We start from the raw sequence: 19,436 nt of genomic DNA, 5'->3' as shown, positions 1-19,436 counted from the left end.
GCTAGACATAAAAAAAAAAAAAAAAAAAACACAATAAAATAAATGGACACAACTTTGAAAGACAGTCCATAAAAATCTATTGAACAAACTTGTAATTTAACAGACTTGCAATTTAATCCCAGAAGAGGGAGAAAGAGCATGCTTGCGGAATAGCAAGGCAAGGTTATTTGTCCTAAATAGCACTATCTATATTAAATAGTAATTAAAAATGACAATTTACTTCCACTTTCAGCCACAACATTTATCAGGAAGTTATGAAAGTCATTATTATAACCTGAATCTTGCACGAAACCTCAACAAATACCGACTCTGGTTTCCATTATGATTTGAGTAGAACATGCACATTAATCATATTTCAGTCAAGCACTCAGCCCTATCCATCCTATCCAAACTAGTAAAAAGAAATAACACATATATACACCCATCAAAGGCAATACTTCAATTAACTACTACTAGGAATTTGAAATCTATTCTCACAAGTTAGTACCTATCCTACTAAAAATTTAGAACTATTTATTTTCTAAAAAAATTAATAGAACTCTTTCACTCTTTCTCTATTCCACTATTCTAGTTGTAAAATATATATATAGGTGGTCACTAAGAGATATTCACTCACTAGTGTCTAGTGAGTAGGTAAGTATTAAAAAAAAAGAAAGAATCTCCCTTTTTTCACGTCCTTTCTGCGTTCCTCTTTCTTACTTGTGAAAGATTTAATAGTGGTCAACATCAGATAACTCTAAGACACTCTCCATAAAAAATAAAAAATAAAAGTATTTTGGGGGTAGGGGTGGTCATGTACGTTTTCTTTTGAGTTTGTTGAAATTTGGTTTCATTAGTTGAGTTTGAGTACCTGTGAAGCCTTGGTCTCGGGCCAGAACTGGCACCAATGGGATTGGTGGCTTCTTCGTTGGACTATTTGGATCAACCAAGTCAATGCTGATGGTATTAGGAGATGTAGCCTTAGTTCTCTGTCTTGGTATCTCAAGTCTCTCTAAAATCCTTGACGTTTTCACAGCCAATTGTTTGTTGCCATCGGGTGGCGAGAGAGAAAATCGATCCAGCTTGTCTTTGGAGACATAAACTGGACATGTTTCAGGGAATTCATGGGTAACTAGCTGCTCCCAAGTTTCAGCAACTCCAGCTTCTATGCAGTCCATTGCGGTTACAATTTCAACGTCTTTTACAGAGTTCACAATTCCTTTCAAATAATCTGGGCCGTTTGATTCATTGCCGTAGGTTCCCTCTTCTGACCTAGGAGTTAATGACCTGGCATATAACACCAAGAAAAATCTATTTTTCAGCTCTACTACTCATCATTATAACAAAAATTTCAAGAAGTAAATTAAGGGCTACGCAATTGGGAGATACAGAATGTGGTCAATACATTATTGTTTCTGAAATGTGATGGCGTATCAAGTTTGATAAGAAAACCCGACAAATTGCCTTGAAATGTGGGACGTGGCACAGAAATGTGACACATATTATTGAAAGCTACAGTGTTGTACGTTATCTTTGTCTCTAGGAAATTATTTGACATTAATTAGATTTCAGAGAGGAGAATAATCGAAGTCCGAGAAGCTCAAACGTTCTTTGATCAGAAAACCAAGATGGATTAGATTTCGTTTGACTCTGACAGCTTTGTTTCAATGCTGCATCGCCAGTCCAAAAAGTAGAGCCAGCGAGGGTATTATATTCAGAATTTGTTTCTAGTTTTGTAATTTAATTCCAAAACCCTTTTGAAATCTTTTCCAAATTTTGGAAACTAAAAGAAATAATGTTTACGTTTTCAACCTTTGACAACAATTTCAAAAACTACTTCTAACGAGTGGAAAACTAAATAAAGAAAACTGTGTTCCAAATAGTCTTCATTAGTTTAATTTTGAAAAAAGAAAAATTAGAATGTAATTAAAAAATCCATTACCACCTTGGCTAATGTAAAAGAGCTATAATATACACGAGGGAGGAGAGGATTACTACCTGAACTCCAAACTTTCTTTCACAAGAACGTTCAACTTTTGGTGGAGGCCTCTTTCATGCATCAACGGATTGTAGTCTTTTAGTTCAACCTAAAGATGAAAGAAGGTACTTTTAATCCCCACGAAGAAATAATTTGAGAGAATACCATAATTGCATCTTGCATATTTCTCAGATTGTATAATAATGCACCTAAAAATGTTTAGACAAATTCAACCTTCTCCAACGAGACAAGAATGGAGCTTTCGATCTCGTGGCAAACATGAGCCGTAATCAAAGTCTTGATGTCTGGTACATAGAGAACTTCCTCAGAGCCAGCAAGACGCTGCAATTTTCCCTTAATAATTCAGAGATGAATTGACAAGAAAGCTTAACCAAATTGTGTTTTGCACTCTTGTTAGTTGATCAAAAGGAATAGATTCTAAATCAAAATGATAAAACATAAAATCATTGGTGAAGACAGTAATCATTATATAAAGAACAGTAAACGCTCCATATGTCAAAAGAGAGATTCGATTATTACCCTAAGAAACATTGATCCATTTTGTGATGGCTGTAGAATATAATAGCAAGGGAAAGTAGATTCATTTAAGGTCTCCATATTCCAATTTGATAGGCAAACCAAACCCTGATCTAGTGAGTGGAGAGCACCACAAAGTCCTCGAAAAGCTACCAAATAAATAAAGGAATAAAGAAGTAATAATATATATATCAGTGTCATCTGAAGCCAGAGGCAAAGGGATGATAAGGGGACGTTATATAAAGTATATAAGGAAAAGCACATTGAAAAAATTAAATGGAGGTTGTCCTATGCACCTAAAGCGTTCAACTCAAACTCATCGTTTCCTGCTGAAGAAGATTCTGATGATGGAACCACAACATAGGAGGCTCCCATAATAACACCTACATCAAACTGTCAAAACTTAGAAAAGTGATTCCATAAAGCGTTTGTTGACTACTACTTCTTGATGACAGAAATTAAAGGTTGGGAAGAAAATCAAAGATGACCACCAGCCTTTAGTGTACGAGTAATCATTAACATATGATATTTTATGATTTATGTCATGATCTGGGTTAGTCAGAAAAGTCATAAGCCCATAACCTGAAAGTCAACTCAAGGGAAACGAGAGTAGGGTTTTTATTATTATAAAAATAAAAGTAGGTAAGATAACAATTATTAATGATACTTTGCATAATGGTTATAGGTAACAGGGTCTAACTTTGGTTTGAAAAATTATTTTGGAAGAGCATAGATGTACGAAGCAAACGTGAGCAGTCAGCAGAGAAAGACGAGTAGTAATTGAGCTCAGGATTTTTCCACGTACGACTTGGGTAGTGGAGCACCAGAACAGGAAAGTATCAGACATACTAAATTCAGCATACATTCCCTGATATTTCAGGGAAAATTCCCAGACAGTAAACATGTCAATATAGAAGGCAAATGGGAGGGAAATTGACAGAGCTTCAGAACCAACTTACTTTCGCATAAGGTTCCCAAGTTGGTTCGTTGTATGATGTCAAATTTAATTTGTGAAGAATTTGGTTGAGACTTGGTAAGACACTGAGACGACGGCAGAAACAGGATTGATTTCTCCCCAACTTTCGTTGTGTTTTTCATTACGTCAGAGGTTTCCAGAAAATCCCCGCTGATTGCACAGGAAGATTCCTTCATCTCTTTTTTTCTGTAGACTTCTAATGGCATACCATGACATCTGCATGTCTACAACATTTTCAGTAACAGTTAAAATTCTTGCCCACGGCCTAAGAATGCAGAATAAAGCTACCAAAGCATTCAATTTGATACTTGATACTTTTCTCTAGTCCTACTTAGGAGGATATGAAGTCTATAATTGAACTCCCAGATATGGACATGATTATACCATTTTAGTTGGCAACATTTCCAAATAAAAATGGTTCAATTTCAAGCTATTTCTTTTCATTAGAAATTTCAGCATCCTGACAGAACTAAAATGACATTCAAATACGAAAGGTAAAGAACTACAAGATAAACCAAATATTTCGAGGTACTTGAATCCTACCCTCTTGAGAACTCTGCTGCTAGGCAAAAATGGAAATAAATCCATGAATGCTCTGACAAACTAATGAGCTCGGTTAGCCATTTACTTCTCTATTGAAGAAATTGAGTGAGCTTGTCAGCAAATATGAGAAAATACCACTCTTTTATTTTAAACCCTCTCCGGAACTAATTTGAAGTGTCTACTCATCCTTGCCTGTGATGTAACATGGCTCACTTTCACAATTACATACTAAGTTTCGGAGACTAGATTGTCCCAAATTTGAAAGAACCTCGATGAAATAAAATCATTAGTTCAATGGAATTATCATGGTCAAATGTGTTTTTTGATCCAAATTTATTTTCCCATCAGAATGTGCAGAAGTGGTTACTCTACTATTAGGTTGCGTGACAGGAAAATTTAAACAAATAATCAATAATCTGATTGAAAGAATATACCTGACAAGGGAGAAACCCATCAATCATCTGCGTGACAGTCATATACAAGTTGCAGGTTATCTGGTTCGTGGAATAAATGAGGTTTCCTTTGAAATCAAAGCAAGCTATTAATGGTTCTTTCATATCATCCTTGAGGTCGTGCAACCATTGTCTCACAAGGCTTTGAAATACTCTGACATCTGCAAATTTGTAAAATATTTTAAACATTAGCTCAATCCACTGCCAATAGATAACTACGATGAACTACGTATAGGAAAATTTAGAAGATTGCAGTTTGTGGTGTGAAGGTACCTAAAGAGGTGAAAAAATGAATCCAGAACTATAGTAAACAATTATGGTTAAACAGACCGATAGACAATTGAGGAAGAATGATTTCTTAATGAAGACCAACTTATAGACCAAGAGGACTGATGCTGATATGCATTAGCCACCCCCAATGTTCAATGGAGTAATATCCTTTATACAATCTTCCCCATTATCAAGATGCAACGACTTCCATTTTTTACATTGGATCAGAAAAGGTTGAAAATTTTCCATTGTAAATGAACAAGATAAGCATCAACTATTAAGAATTTGTGGAATTGTTGTTTCTTACGAGTTAAAAGTAAGCACGTGATAGATCACCACAGTACTCAACGCCCACAGAGTTGGGAAATCTCATAAGTTCTCAGAACTTTCTTTTCACAAAATATGAGTAGGAGAGTAAACCATTGTTCTACGTCTACCTGGAAGGTATAATTCAAGAAAGCAGCCATCAATGTCAGAAATGCGTCTAATTAGCCCGTTAGCATCCTCTTCAATGAAATTGAGATGGCTCGATTTTTGCTTAAAGATGACAAACTCAACTGAAACACGCATATTAGCCGCCTCCTGAGGAAAATAAAAACACAATCCAAAAGAAAAAGCCCTTAGACTTATCATCCAAATTGAAGATGAACCAAAATCTTAGCAGTTCAGCTAAATAAATGGCCAACCATAAGTGTCTTTTCCAGGTGGGAATCCAAATCGTAGTGTGCATATGCGCTTAGTACAATCACTTTCCTCTTTACATTTCCCCCTCCCCATGAGTATAGAACTTGATCACTTAAAACAGCCGACAATTTCACATCTATCAGGTAGCAGCCAAATTCAATTCAATAAATATTCAACAGAAATGCCAGTAAAGTAGTTATTACGGGAGATACCGCGACAATAGACGGTTTCGTAGTCATTAATTTGGGGAATAAAGCCATCGGTTGGCAAATTCTCTACAGCACGGTGGAAGTCACGGAGACTAAAAATTCTATTAGGAGTGTAAGCAACCTCCAACTGTTTAATTCAGTAATGGATACACAACCACAAACGAGCAATTTCAACTTCAAATTCGGTTAGCCAAACAATTCAGAAAAGAGTAAACTAACGAAATCTATCAGGAACAAAAATTTCAAACGCCTCTGATCTAATAGCGCCTGCCTATATCTGTGTGTGAGCGTGAGTGAAAGTTTTTGCATATCCATACAAGAGCATCATCAGGACCAGAGGACGCATTCTTCAAGACGTAGCACAATCCGATCCTACCAGCCGATGACGATGATGATATAGCATAAAGATTGGCAAGCTGCAACAAGGACTAACAGAAACAGATGAACACAATACACAATCGTGAGATTCGTCAGTCGGAGATAGAACGAAAATGAAAGCTTATACAAATTTGAATCCAAATTGTCCTTACATCCGTTAAGCCGCTGAGGATGGGAGGAGGCAAGGTTCTCAAATCTAGCAGAAAACACAGCAGCGCCATTTCAGGCTCGCGAATTCGTTTTCACTTTGCTTACAGTTGCCACTGATTTGGCGCGAAAATTGTTCAGTACAGAGACAAGCTTAAACGAGAACGATTCTGTACCCGGTCCTGGCGCTCTGTTTCTTAACCTGCTCTAGGCCCATTGGACTTTATACATGTGAGCAATATTGGTAGAGATTAATAATTTTGTAAATTTTGTTTTTAAATTTTAAAATAATTTTGAGACTCAAATTTTGTAATTGTTAAATTATACAAAAGTTTGTCTAATGTCTCTCGGTGCGGAGGAGAACAAACCACTATTTAATTTACAAGGGTGTGGAAACCTTCCCCTAGCAGACGCGTTTTAAAGCTTTGAGGAAAAGTCCAAAGAAGACAATATCTCCTAGCGGTGGATTTAGGCCGTTACAAATGATATCAGAGCCAGACATTAGATGATGTGCCAACCTTCTCACTGTTCCTCGAAGGGGGGTAGACATCGATATGCCAGCCTTCTCATTGTTCCTAGGAAGGGGGGTAGACACCGATGTGCCAGCCTTCCCACTGTTCCCCGAAAGGGGAGTAGACATAAGACGGTGTGCCAGTAAGGACGCTGGCCCCAAAGAAGGTGGATTTGGGGGCAGTCCCACATCGGTTGGAGGAAGGAAAGAGTGCCAGTGAGGATGTTGGGTCCCGAAGGGGGGTGGATTGTGATGTCCCACATTGGTTGGGGAGGATAACAAACCACCATTTATAAGGGTGTGGAAACCTTCCCATAGCAGACCCATTTTAAAACCCAAAGAGGACACGAACAATATTTGCTAGCGGTGGATCTGGGACGTTACAGTTCCATTATCACTAAAAAAATATTTTTTGAAAGTTTTGTTTTTTTAGATTATTTTTATTATATTTTATGTTTTTCATATTAAAAAAAGGGTATTTTTTTTAACTTCATTTTTTCTTCTTTTTTTTTTAACTTTTTTATTTTAAATGAAATTAAGTGTTAATAGTAAAATGGATTAAGTCATCTAACTACAGCTGATTTTGTGACACGTGGAACTACATCGACCATTGAGCCAGAACCAATCGCATGGACACGAAACTGGCCACGTTCCTATGCCACTGCCACAAATATTAAAATATATTTATTTATTGAATTTAATGGTTATAAACTCAAGCCCACAAATGAAAAATTAGTTATTGCAAAAGTTACTAATCAATTTTTCATCCATTTCATTTCATTTAATTAAAATTTATTGTATTCTAATTTTTCTTTTATTTTTCAAAATTGATAAAAAAAAAATTAAACATTAACCGAAAGTTATGATTCAAAAGAATATTTATAATCTTAATTTTTAAAAACAAAAAAATCAAATTAAATCTGCCCGTTTTAAATTTATTAAGAGAGGTAACGTGACCATGTCAAAGGGATATATCGAGCCTTCAGATGCCGAATTCAAATACTAATTTTTAATCAAAATCCTAAGCATAGATCGTTATAGTCAATCCCTATCCAATCCAAATTTATGATTGATTGAACAAGTTAACAACTTTTCACGAGTTATTGCAGGTTGATTAGTCTTCCATCTAGACAACTTGATTAATGAAATCATGTGAGAGTACTAATGAATTCCTCCTCCACATAAGCATTCAATTTGAGTTAGATAATTTAGTTGAAGTTCGGGATAAATAACTAACTTAAATCTAACTCAACTAGTTGGTTCATTAAAACTTCTCGAATCCCTAAACCTTTTATGGAACTAAAAAAAAAAAAGTTGTAAAGTCACGACAATCGGACTAAACTAAATCAACTTAAATATGATTGACTTGACTAGTCAGACATCTCGAAATTTCTACTTTTGGTTAAGATGTCTATGTCTAAATTGGTAATTTCACCACAAATATGGTATGAATGTGGGGAGACCACTAGACTCCTAATATACATGTATACCACCAAGCCATGCATAGCCACATGGGTGGGCTCCCAATTTGAAGGCCTTCTTCCTCATCCCATAAAAAGGATGACACAAAAATGAGCCAAGGGGGAAGTTTTGGCAAGCAAGAGATGTTGGGAAGTCCCTTTTGCTCATTTCGAGTTTTCTTTTTTAACCAAATTATCTCGGAAACGAAACTTTCTTTATAAAATTGCGTTTTAAAATTTTGGAGGGAAACTCATAATGAAAAGCCTAAAAAAAACAATATTTGCTAGCGGTGAGGTTGGACTATGACAATCATTCATCGTCACTCATTGAATTAGAGGTTCTAACAAAACTAAATAAGAAGCTAGCCCATTTGATCAATAATAGAGTAGACGTCGGAAATTTATGATTGGAATCCAAAGCTTTGATTGTAGGTGGAAGAAAAAGAAAATTAAGTTACAATATTAATTTGAGCGACCATCGCAATAAATATACTCAAACTATATAGACGATTCATTTAAGTAGCACTTACTCGAGGACCCCAACATCTACATCGAGCTACACACTCAATATCATAAAGTTTCAAATTTTATTAAGGGTAAATAAAAAATCTAGCCTTTATATTTTTAAATATTAATTTAAAGAATTCACAAATAGTTTTTATATAATTTAAGAAAGATATTTAATAGTTAAAATGAGTTTAATTAAATGTAACGTTAATTGAGAAAATAATTATGGCGGGAGGGCCCGCCAAATATGAGAGAAAGGCGGGATGGAGGCACGGACGGGGCACGTGGGGGACGATGGATGATTAATTTCTTGTCCTTTTTGTTCTTGTCTTTTATTACGACAGATTCATGCATTCACAGCTTCCCAGTAAAATTCTTGAATCATCATAGCTTCAGTTCCCCATAATAATGATAATTAATAAATAATAATAACTTTTCACCAAAGTCTCCAATGGCCCATTCGTATCACTTAATCAATAATTTTAGGATAATTATAATAAATAATTTTAAAATATAACCTTTTTTTTTTTATTATAAATAATTTTGAGTATTTACTTCAACACAATAGCCATGTTTAATATTTGAATTAATAACGTGTGTATTAGATAAGCCAATTAGTAATAGACCCCATCGGTTGATAGTCTTATCGCTAATACAATTCAATTATCGCTAGCCAAAGTTGCTATTATTGTGTTGGCTTCTCACTAATTTACTTTTTAAAATTTTAAAGGTATATATATATTTATAATAATCTACAAAATATACCATACATCAATTCTCGTATTGATGTACTAAATCATATCATTGATATTTTAGGTAACGAAAGGATATATGAAGACGTTGTTTACGCACCTAAATAAAAGAATGATACATGAATAAGCCGATACCACGTTCGAATGAAAATTATCATAAATATAAGATAAACGAGAAAGACTTACATAAAATAAAAGTTACTTGGTACACTGATTGTAGCAATAAAGTGCATTTTTTCCTGTGGTTCGATCCTATGAATTTTAGGTCTATAGTCATTGATATCAATAATTAATTTATAAATTATTATAAGCTAATACGTTTTAAATTGCATATAATTATGTCTAATCTAAATTATTTGAGAAAAATTAATCAAATTTTTTTTTGAAGAGAATAATACGAAAAAAAAAATGAAAGGGTAAATTTAAGTTTAATCCAAAAAAAAGAAAATTAGAAAGTTGAAACGGCGTCGTAAGGGGGATCCAAGTGTCGGAAATTATGAGTTTGGCAATCCCACTTAAGCAGATATCAATATAAAGACAAGAACCAAAAAGGCAGGTGCACATGTTATTCTTCGCTTCAGGCCGAACCCTTGGATTAATCAAATCAACTTCCTATTAATTAATTAATATATTTTTACTATTTTTTCTACCATATTGCCTTTTTTCCCGGAAAAAGAAACACATATTTAACCAACCTCAGATCCAAAGAAAATAAAATTAAAAAAAAAAAAGGTTAAATTTCAAATTTAATATTCCACCTTATAATAATAATTTAAATTTAAAATTTCTTTTTATAGCGAGGAATCCAAATTTCATAGTATATACGAACTAATTTATTTTTTAATAAAAAGAATCTAAATCTAATTTTGAGGCTATATGAGCGAGTTTTCATGTTTTTGTATTTATTTATTTTTAAAAAATGATATAATTAATTTTTTAAATAAGAATAATTTTATTTAAATAACTATATATTTAGTAACAAAAAGTTTATAATTTAAAATTGAGAGTAAGCATGGTGGCCATTCCCGAAAAAATAAATATTTAAGGAACCTCAGATCCGAAGAAGATAAAAATAAAATAAAATAAGAAAGAGCCAATTGTTCCGTTTACGGACTTCAAGAACAAAGATCAAAAAGCGACATTTAAGAACACAGTGAACTCTGCCTCTGAAAGAGAGAGAGAGAGATTTGTGAGATTTGTGAGATTTGTGCTTTCGCTCGTAACACGCTTGCTTCGAGATTCCATCAGCTACTTGCAAGTAAGTGATATCTCTGAATTTCATTTCTGTCATTCAGACTGTTTCGTACTTGGGAGATTTCGAGAGGAGCATAGTCGTTGCCATCTAATCCAGACTTGCAGCCTCTGCGTGTCATGTTCTAAAGATATGTTGCTGTGAATGTGAATGCGAATGTGATTGTTTCGGTTTTGTGGCTTGATAAGGTAAGTTTGTTCATGATCCAAATCTGTAGCAAAATCTGTACTGGATTTTTCGAGGCTTTTTCTTCGTTTTTTTTTTTTTTTTCTTTCTTCCTCTTGTGATTGTTTTAACTTTTCTTCTGTTGTTTGTTCGAGCAGTTGTTTTAGTGGTTTCTGATGCTTGATTGAGCTAGTCATGGCTGGAGATATCGAACAGCCGTTTACCTTTAATTTTCAGGTACTGCTTTCGCTTTTTTTTCCCCTTTCCGTGTGGTACTTCATCGTTTTTTTGTGAATGATTTGAAAATTTGATGTCGAATTAAGAGTTTCATTTCTCAACCTAATTGCGAAATTTTATTATTTACTGAATACATGCGCACTAATACTTGCTGTGGAGATAGAATGTCCTGTTGCTTTGTCCATCGTTAACAGTTAGTTATTAGATTTCTCTTGTTCTATGCTGTTTTCGTCAATCTCTCCTCGAAAGAACGGGAGCACGTTCTGTTTGGTTGAATTCTAAGAAATTAGTGCATCATTCACTCTTAGTAGTTAGAGGCTCAGTTTTTCTGATATGGTATACTGATTTTCTTACCTCATCCTCCAATCTGTAGAATTTGATTGTTGTTGCAATTAACTGTTACGGAGCACTTATTAAGAGAACTTCGATAAACGAACGTTTTGTGCTGGATAGGCAGATGATATGGTAGTTAAGAACTTATAATGCATTAACAATGAAGTTCAGAAATCTGAAGTTAATTACGAAACTCCGCTATGGGCGGGACCTTTCAGCTGCTAAGATATGATCTGTATAATTTTGGGGTATGATCAGCAAGAGTTGGATGCCATATTTTCTCCAGTTTTTTCAGGGCTCGGTGATTCCTTTCTAATGTCCAGTTGTTTGGAATTGATCAGGTTGAATCTGTAATCTCGGACTCTATATCATTTGGAAGGTTTGAAAAAGAATCCTTATCTTGGGAAAGGAGGTCATCATTCTCTCATAATCGTTACCTAGAAGAGGTAGAGAAATTCTCCAAACCGGGTTCTGTCAATGAGAAAAAGGCTTACTTTGAGGCTCATTTCAAGAAAAAGGGAGGGTTGCTTGGTCAGAATTCAGCAGAGTCCCATACTATTGACAGTGATGTATCAGAGCAAGTGAATCAAGAGGCAGACATTGAGATTATAAACATGGAGAATCACGATGGCCATTTTGATGATAGCTCTGTCAGTTCACAAAACCATGGGGACCATGTGGTGATGGAATTTGAAGAAATGCCAAGACATGGAATTTCATCTCCTAATCCTAAATGTGAAAATTCTTTCAGCGGTGTTGATGGTTCAACATATGGTGATTGCAATGGCGTTCATGCTGAAATAAATGAGCAAGATGACAGTGGGGAGAACACGTTCTCAACGGTTGTAAGTGGTGAACCAGAGGTTGAAATAAAGGAAGATGCCAACAGTCTTGGAATGAGCGAGAATACGCCGTCTGAAGCCATGGAGGCACTCCCCAAAATTGAGCTAGTGAAGAAAGGTGCCAAAAGCTGCTCAGGAAGTCAGCGAACTCTCACTCCGAAGGTGCAGTTCTTATCTAATCTTTTCAACATTTGTTCCTCTCTTCTTTGTTATCTTTCAATTCATTAACCAATTACATTCTGATTCAATCATGTTGCATCTTGTAAGCCCATTTTTCTAGTTAGGAAAGCACCAATTCTGCTATCCAAATCCTTCAGCATAATTTCGATTCTTTTGTTACTTACTCCTCTGCTCGGCAATCCCTTAAACATAGATGATAACGAGAAGGGAAACAAAGGCCTCCTCCAGATCTCAGGCTAACATTTGTCAGAGTCGAAGAAATGTTTCGGGTGATGTTCTCAAATCTCCTGAAAAGGCATCCGGTAAAAGCAAAGGAGAGCCTTCACATACAACTTGCACAGAAGCTCATCCATCAAAATCTGCCATTTCACGTACAAAAGCTGTCCGTAGAACCCCCAAAGTTGAGGTAATTTGTGGCTTTATTATATTCAACTTGGAATTCTGACTAGTGCCATTATATTTATAATGTGAAACAAATATTTCTTGAATTCACCGAAGTCTCAATTTAATATTGTCAATCTGTTTTTTTTCTTAATTTAAATTTTTCTAGGATTCTAAAGTTATCAAGGGAAGAACCATTCTTGAGAGTAGAAGGTATGCATACTGGTTCCTTTTTTTGGTAGTTTTTTTTATATAATATTTTTTTAAAGTTTAGCATGTTTGATGAGTTGAGACCGTGAACTGATTTCCTTCAGATGTAATGAGGTACAAACTTCTGGAGTATCACATTTGTTAAGGATATTTAGTAATAAATTATAGTTTACCATATATATTATATTTGATATTTTATTATAAGGCAAATATCTAACATTTGCCTTATTACTATAGTATCTTTCCATTTATTGTTATTTCCATTTATTACTATTTCCATATCCTTGTAATTTATTTGATTATAAATAAGATAACTTTCACACCATTTAAGTGTGGTGGATTCAGCAAACATTCACATGCTATCAGAGCCATTTTGGTTTAGCAACCTAGATCTTTTCTTTTCAATGGCTTTTGAAATCTTCTACTGTTCTTCTCCACCACCACTGTTGTCTTTGATGTTGCAGGGGCAGTCGTCATGGCTGTCACATGCAGAGTCGATTGATTATTCTTCGGCTCCACCTTTTTGACCTCCAAATCATCCTTCGCCATACTCTGTACATACAACCTCACCTTTTCCAAACATAGCCTCTTTCATTTTCTTCCCAATTTTTCCCTTCATCATTCATCCTTCACAAAAACCCTAATCTTAGGATCTTCATCAGCATCCCTCTTCGAAAATATACAGAATCTCAATAACCCCATCGACCTTCTGCAGAGATTTACCTTTGGAATCTGGGCGCCGCACTGGCATCTTCGCCAACCAAGTTGCCGCCGCCCTTCTCGCCAAAATTGGCTCATTCGCCCAATGTGGCGACTCTTCCGGCTTCAACATTGTCTTTGGCCCTTGCTCTAGGTTTCCCCTTCTACTTCTTGGGGTTAGACATATTCTCACCGAAGCCAAGGTAGCATTTGCCGCTGAGCGGCGATCTCTCTGCAGTTTTCGATGGCCAAGAAAGTGTTTCTCTACGCCTCCTCTGAACCAGGTTGTTAACATCTTCACGAAAAGTGTTTTTCAACCTCTTTGAATTTTTCAGATTCAAGCTTCACGTTCGTTTAAATCCGACGCTTAGCTTGCGGTGGGGTGTTAAGGATATTTAGTAATAAATTATAGTTTACCATATATATTATATTTGATATTTTATTATAAGGCAAATATCTAACATTTGCCTTATTACTATAGGTATCTTTCCATTTATTGTTATTTTCATTTATTACTATTTCCATATCCTTGTAATTTATTTGATTATAAATAAGATAACTTTCACACCATTTAGGTGTGGTGGATTAAGCAAACATTCACAACATTCTTCTCCATTGAAGGTTGAGTCTAGATCATATTTAAGGACAACCACCAGGTTTCACTGCCCTATCTCGAGATATTCTCTTCTTCTTGGCTTTTATATCGATGTCAAGATTTCTCACGTATTATTAGTTTATATGAATGTAGGCAAAATCGGACTGTCAACTCCGACACTGGGAAAAGCGCTTCAGCTTCCAACTTTAGAAGCAAAGACTTCGCAGAAAGGAGAAAACAGGCAAGCGTGATCTCTGTTATTATAGAGCAATACATAATCCTAGACAAAAGAATATAAATGACATACTACTATGTAGCCGATAGATTTGAGAGTCAAGTAAGAAACATGGGTAAAAAAGATTAAATCAGCATCTTTCCATATTACTACCTTTAATAGTAGAGAGAAAGAGAGCTGCATGACATTACCTATGCCAAAAAAAATGGCAATTTTAGTATTCTTATTTGAAAAGCATAATGAAATTGGTTGTCTGCTGTTGTCTCAGGGTAAGGCAGACTCTGAAATTAAGAAATTACAGAAGAACCTTGACATCAGATCAAAACCAATACCCTCTTCTTATGGTGCAATTCGACCAGAGTCAGATGGGAAGAAGGTAAACGTGCATCATTTTTCCATATATTCTCGACTGAAAATTTTAGATTTCTTTTTCTGCTGTACATATTTTTTAATTCCAGCCTCGAACTAATAATAAAACTCCAAAATAAATATAGTTGCAATCTCTAAAAACTGGCTATTCCGGGTGCATATTGTAGGTTGTTAACTTGACAGTCAATATTGAATTGGTTTTCTTATGGATTGCCTGTAGTTACCTGTGTCCTGGTGTAGCTAAATATAGGAAGACTTCAAATATATGAGACAACTTTGGCAAGAGCACTCTGGAATGTATCTAAACGTCATTTTACTCGTTTGATAACTATTTTGTTTTGTTATTTGTTTTTGAAAATTAGGCTTATAAACGCTACTCATTATACCTTGAAATTTGATTTTGATTTTGAAATTTGGCTTAGCATGCAAAGGTGTGTTTTTAAAGAAGGTGATAAGTTTACCAAAAGATTGTGAAGAAACAAACATCCTCTACAAAAATAGAAAACCAAAAACAAGATAGTGATCTAACGAGTTCTAAATTTATGTCAAGTTCTTTGCACGTAAGTGAAGAAGATGTATAATTCCTTTCTGGCACAGTGCATGCATTCTAGTTATTTGGAAACAACCTTCACAAATATTTTACCATCTATTCGTTTCACTGTAGTCAGGAGTAGAGTTGAATTTGCTAGAATGTCTCTAAGTTCATGCTATATTTGCTATAGAAGCCTAGTAACTAATAAAGAAAACAGAACAATTGAAGTTATTAATTAAACAGAACAATTAAATGTTCCTTTTACCCAAGTTCTAGGCAGCATTTTATATCTTTAAAAAATGAGGAAAACAACTATGAAGAAAAGTAGTACTTTTGTCTAACAAATGAACGGGCTAAATACTCTTGTATAGGTTGGTTAACACCCTTTTTTTTCTTTAAGCACTAGAATTTACTTTGTTTTGGTTTATGGCACATTTCAGGCTGTGTTTAGTGGCACGAAAGCAAGAAACACTTTAAGAAAGTCCACAGCTGTGGCGTCCTCCTCGCATTCGCAGTTAGGAAAAGACATCGATTCCTCTGCAAGTGAAGCACCAAATAATACTTCAAAGAACAGGAACTGCCATGTAGCCATGCATGATGAAGCAAGTGTTAATTCTTCAAGTCCATCAGCTAACCAAGAGTTAAGGAAAGACCAAGCAAAGGGGAAAGAACCCAATGTGCAGAAATCCATAGTTTCAGAGAATTATAAGACGATGTCCAAACAAGGAATTGAGGGGAGGCAGAAAGTCGGGGTGCGGAGAAGCATGAACTTGATGGGGAGACCAAGGGACACTAAGGCTGTTTCTGGCTCCGGAATGGGACGATTTGCTGTTGGTGTTACATCATGAATGGTACGCGTTTCGTTCCCTTCCAGGTAGTAGGAATCATCAGAATAAATTGTCCATGTTCTATAGTGCCATAATTGTTTTCATTGCTGTTATGGTGTACTGTAATTTAGAAGTCATGTATGTTAAGGTTCGGCAGGAATAAGCAACAAATTGTGACTAAATTTTCTCTATTTTGAAAGACTTTATATCGATAATTGCTAAATTATGTCTTAGGTAACCAGGGATTCATTTCAGTCCCCTCATCTGTCAAGAATACTTTGTTTTTCTAAGGATAGTCCAATTAGAGTCCACGAAAACATGACCATTAAAAATGGCCATGTGTTTTTGTCTATTTTAGCTTTATCTTTAATTAACAACTTTGATAGAGCTTAAAGAAGCCACACATCAATCTCATTTAATGACAGAGATCAGCCCAAACTTGTTCAAAATGTGAGGCCACCAATCAACCAAAAAGGAGATTTGGAGTCCCTTATGAATATATAAGGACCAATTTTGAACCAAATTTGAAAGCTTATGGAACCAGAAACCGAATTGAACCTACAAAATTATATAAAAATTTCGAAATGAGACCATAAAAATATCAATTATGACATAATCCAAATTTCTATAAATTTATTGGACTTTTTTTCAACAAGATCAAAAAAAAAAAAAAAAAATCAGAGTTCAAATGAGAAAATTCGAAGGTTAAAGCTTCCAGGTTACTGTCTATATCACCTCATTCAAACTCCAAGAAAACCAATCAATCCAAAGAGAGCAACCGCCGACAACTCCACGGCTACCCTCCTTCGATCAGCACCGGCGAAGTCCCGGTCAATGGGATACAAGTTTCCGGGGGGGCCGAGTATGTAAATGAAAGACGACGGAGGAGGCGGTGGAGGAGGGCAGTAGGCCGGTGACGGTTTCTTCGGTGGGGGTGGTGGGGGTGGCGGATTATGGGTGCAGGGTGTACACTTGACGCTGGGATCGTCCCCGCCGGTGGATTCATCAAGCTTCTTGGAAGAGAGGAAGCCATGGGTGAGTACTACATTGGTTGAAAGAAAGAAGAAGAAGAAGCTGAGGATGAACAGAGCATAACGAGGCCTCGTTTGGATGCACATATTCAAATTAATATTTGAAGACTAAAAGTTTGGAGAATAAATGGACAGTTTGAAGCAGCAAGAGACTTGAAGTTGAAGAAAGGTTGTTTGGAAGGTGAAGGGAAGTAGTGGATGTTGGTGGCTTTCTATTTTTAGCGCTAAAGGCGATATGGTTCGGTATTCCTTCACTCGCTCTATTGATTATATTCTTTTATTTCTCAGTAGAAACAAATCAAATTCTGTTCGATCTTTCAGAATCTAAAAGTTGATTCAGTTATAAGCTATAACTTAGAAAATGAATCATACATGTCTTAATTAAATTACGTTAAAATAAACCATTTATTAAAAACAAAAATGTTTTGCACATCTATAAAATAATTTTTTTTTATGCGTGGAAGTATCACTTGAAATAATTACTTTAAATAATATCTAAATAGTGGAACCAATAATACACTATATTTTATATAAAGTAATTAAACTAATTAACATGGCGATATAGTTTTTATTTTATTTTATATTTTAAGATGCTTTTAATTTTCAATATATTAACTGTATTTATTTATTTTTGTGTCTCTCCCTAGTTAATTTGGATGAAAATAGGATAGAAAAAGTGTTTTAAGTATTGTATTACTAATATTGCTTAATAATTTAAAAATGACTTAAAATGATTAAATAAATAAATTTAAAGAAATTATTTGAAGTTTAAATAAATGAGGGGCAAAATAAAAGTGGGATTTGGATAGCCATTCATGGTTGGTTTGTTGGTTGGAATCCATCTAGGTGTAGGGCCCACTTAAATAAATAAAGTTCTAATGGTTTCCAAATTCGTAAGTAATTTTATTAATTCAGGTAAAGAATTAAATTTTAATTAATAAAATTTGTGTTTTTAACTCTAAATTTTATAAAAATGAGTAAAAGGGTTAGGTTAAACGTGGGCGGTGGATACCATAGAATACTCGAGAGATTAATGAAATGCTATAATTTAGTGGATATCAAGAGTCGTTAACACATGTTAACATGCAAACAAAATCCGTCTTAGGTTGTTAAATTGTGCAGGTTTTAGAAAAGAGTTCAAATAAAAATAATAAGTTTGTGGTATAAAATGACTAAAATGCCATTTGTGGTCGGTGTGAAAGTTTCTTTTGAATTATTTGTCTTTAGACATTATAGGATATTAAAGTTGCAATTGATCAAAGAGTAAATAACGTGATCATGTTGCAGGGAATGCAAGGGTCATCTTAATCCGGATTTGCAAGGAGTAGTCACAGGGAATGCGAGGGCCACCCTGATCAAAACATGCAAGAAGTAAACAATGTAATCATGTCGTAGAAAATGCGAGAGTCATCCCATCTAGATCGAAATCTTGGACATGGACGTAAGAACATAAATGATCCTGTGTTTTTCTTTTAAAGTACAAAAGTTAAAATAGATATTTTGAGTATAATAATAAAAAAAAAAAAAAGAAATATATGGGCCAATGCAAAGAGGAGTTAGCTAGTTCTTGTGGTGGTTGGAGAGTTTTCGTGTAGTTTATAATGGCGGTTGGTTGGGTTTGGGGGCAGAAAATATCCATCTTTTTTTAAACACTTAATTAATTTTATTTTCACAAAAAACCATTTAACACCCGAATTCAAGAGGCCTAAATAATATATGTAAGCCCCAAGCTACCCACCCAATTATTTCTATTTATAGATCAATATGCGTACGTCGTTGTTGATGAAAATGCCAAAATCTCAATTATAATAGAAATTAATAGAAATTATGACACCCGAATAAAAAAAAATACATGAATCAACCCATGACTAAAAAATTCAAAATGGTGTACTCTTATTTTTATTTATTAATTAAAAGACATAAAATTAATTAATTTTAAATTTAGAAAATTATTTTTTTAAAACCTAGAAGACAGAGTCCAAGCCGACAGGCCTCTGCGACGCATGCTCACAGACAAACGAAGCTGAGTAGGAGAGAGAAAGAGAGAGGGGTTTATAGATGTGGTTATTATTATAATTACGTGGCTGTTAATTACTAGTACACTTTTTTTTTTTTTTTTTTTTTTTTTTTTTTTTTTTTTTTTTTTTTTTTTTTTTTTTTTTTTT

At 34.7% G+C, this 19,436-nt stretch overlaps 3 protein-coding genes across 4 annotated transcripts; 1 reads left to right on the top strand and 2 right to left on the bottom strand.

The window, feature by feature from the left end:
* Positions 1-281: 281 nt before the first annotated feature.
* LOC111447065 lies at positions 282-6,326 on the bottom strand. Its single transcript, XM_023086042.1, has 12 exons — positions 6,159-6,326; positions 5,946-6,056; positions 5,632-5,755; positions 5,422-5,555; positions 5,173-5,317; positions 4,448-4,626; positions 3,454-3,694; positions 2,791-2,877; positions 2,498-2,643; positions 2,192-2,299; positions 1,978-2,066; positions 282-1,266 (listed from the first exon to the last, which is right to left on the bottom strand). Exons 1-12 carry the CDS (start codon positions 6,225-6,227, stop codon positions 792-794), a joined length of 1,908 nt encoding a protein of 635 aa, XP_022941810.1. The 5' UTR covers positions 6,228-6,326; the 3' UTR covers positions 282-791.
* A 4,125-nt stretch (positions 6,327-10,451) lies between these two features.
* Positions 10,452-16,494, top strand: LOC111447552 (protein WVD2-like 7). Of its 2 annotated transcripts, XM_023086782.1 has the most exons (10): positions 10,453-10,823; positions 10,959-11,037; positions 11,712-12,374; positions 12,586-12,798; positions 12,943-12,986; positions 13,088-13,119; positions 14,287-14,338; positions 14,431-14,518; positions 14,781-14,888; positions 15,854-16,494. In XM_023086782.1, the coding sequence occupies exons 2-10, from the start codon at positions 10,996-10,998 to the stop codon at positions 16,259-16,261; spliced, it is 1,650 nt and encodes a 549-aa protein (XP_022942550.1). In that variant the 5' UTR covers positions 10,453-10,823; positions 10,959-10,995; the 3' UTR covers positions 16,262-16,494. The 2 variants fall into 2 exon arrangements, with proteins under 2 accessions (XP_022942551.1, XP_022942550.1); XM_023086783.1 differs by lacking the exon at positions 13,088-13,119 and having other exon boundaries at positions 10,452-10,823; positions 14,258-14,338.
* A 486-nt stretch (positions 16,495-16,980) lies between these two features.
* Positions 16,981-17,358, bottom strand: LOC111447243 (probable glycosyltransferase 4). Its single transcript, XM_023086287.1, has one exon. It carries the CDS (start codon positions 17,356-17,358, stop codon positions 16,981-16,983), a length of 378 nt encoding a protein of 125 aa, XP_022942055.1.
* Between the last annotated feature and the right edge of the window lie 2,078 nt (positions 17,359-19,436).

The sequence above is a fragment of the Cucurbita moschata genome, unplaced genomic scaffold (genome assembly GCF_002738365.1).
Source record: "Cucurbita moschata cultivar Rifu unplaced genomic scaffold, Cmos_1.0 Cmo_Scf00009, whole genome shotgun sequence".
Taxonomy (NCBI): Eukaryota; Viridiplantae; Streptophyta; class Magnoliopsida; order Cucurbitales; family Cucurbitaceae; genus Cucurbita; species Cucurbita moschata.
Note: the sequence above shows the minus strand (reverse complement) of the source record. Positions and strands in the feature narration are given on the sequence as shown.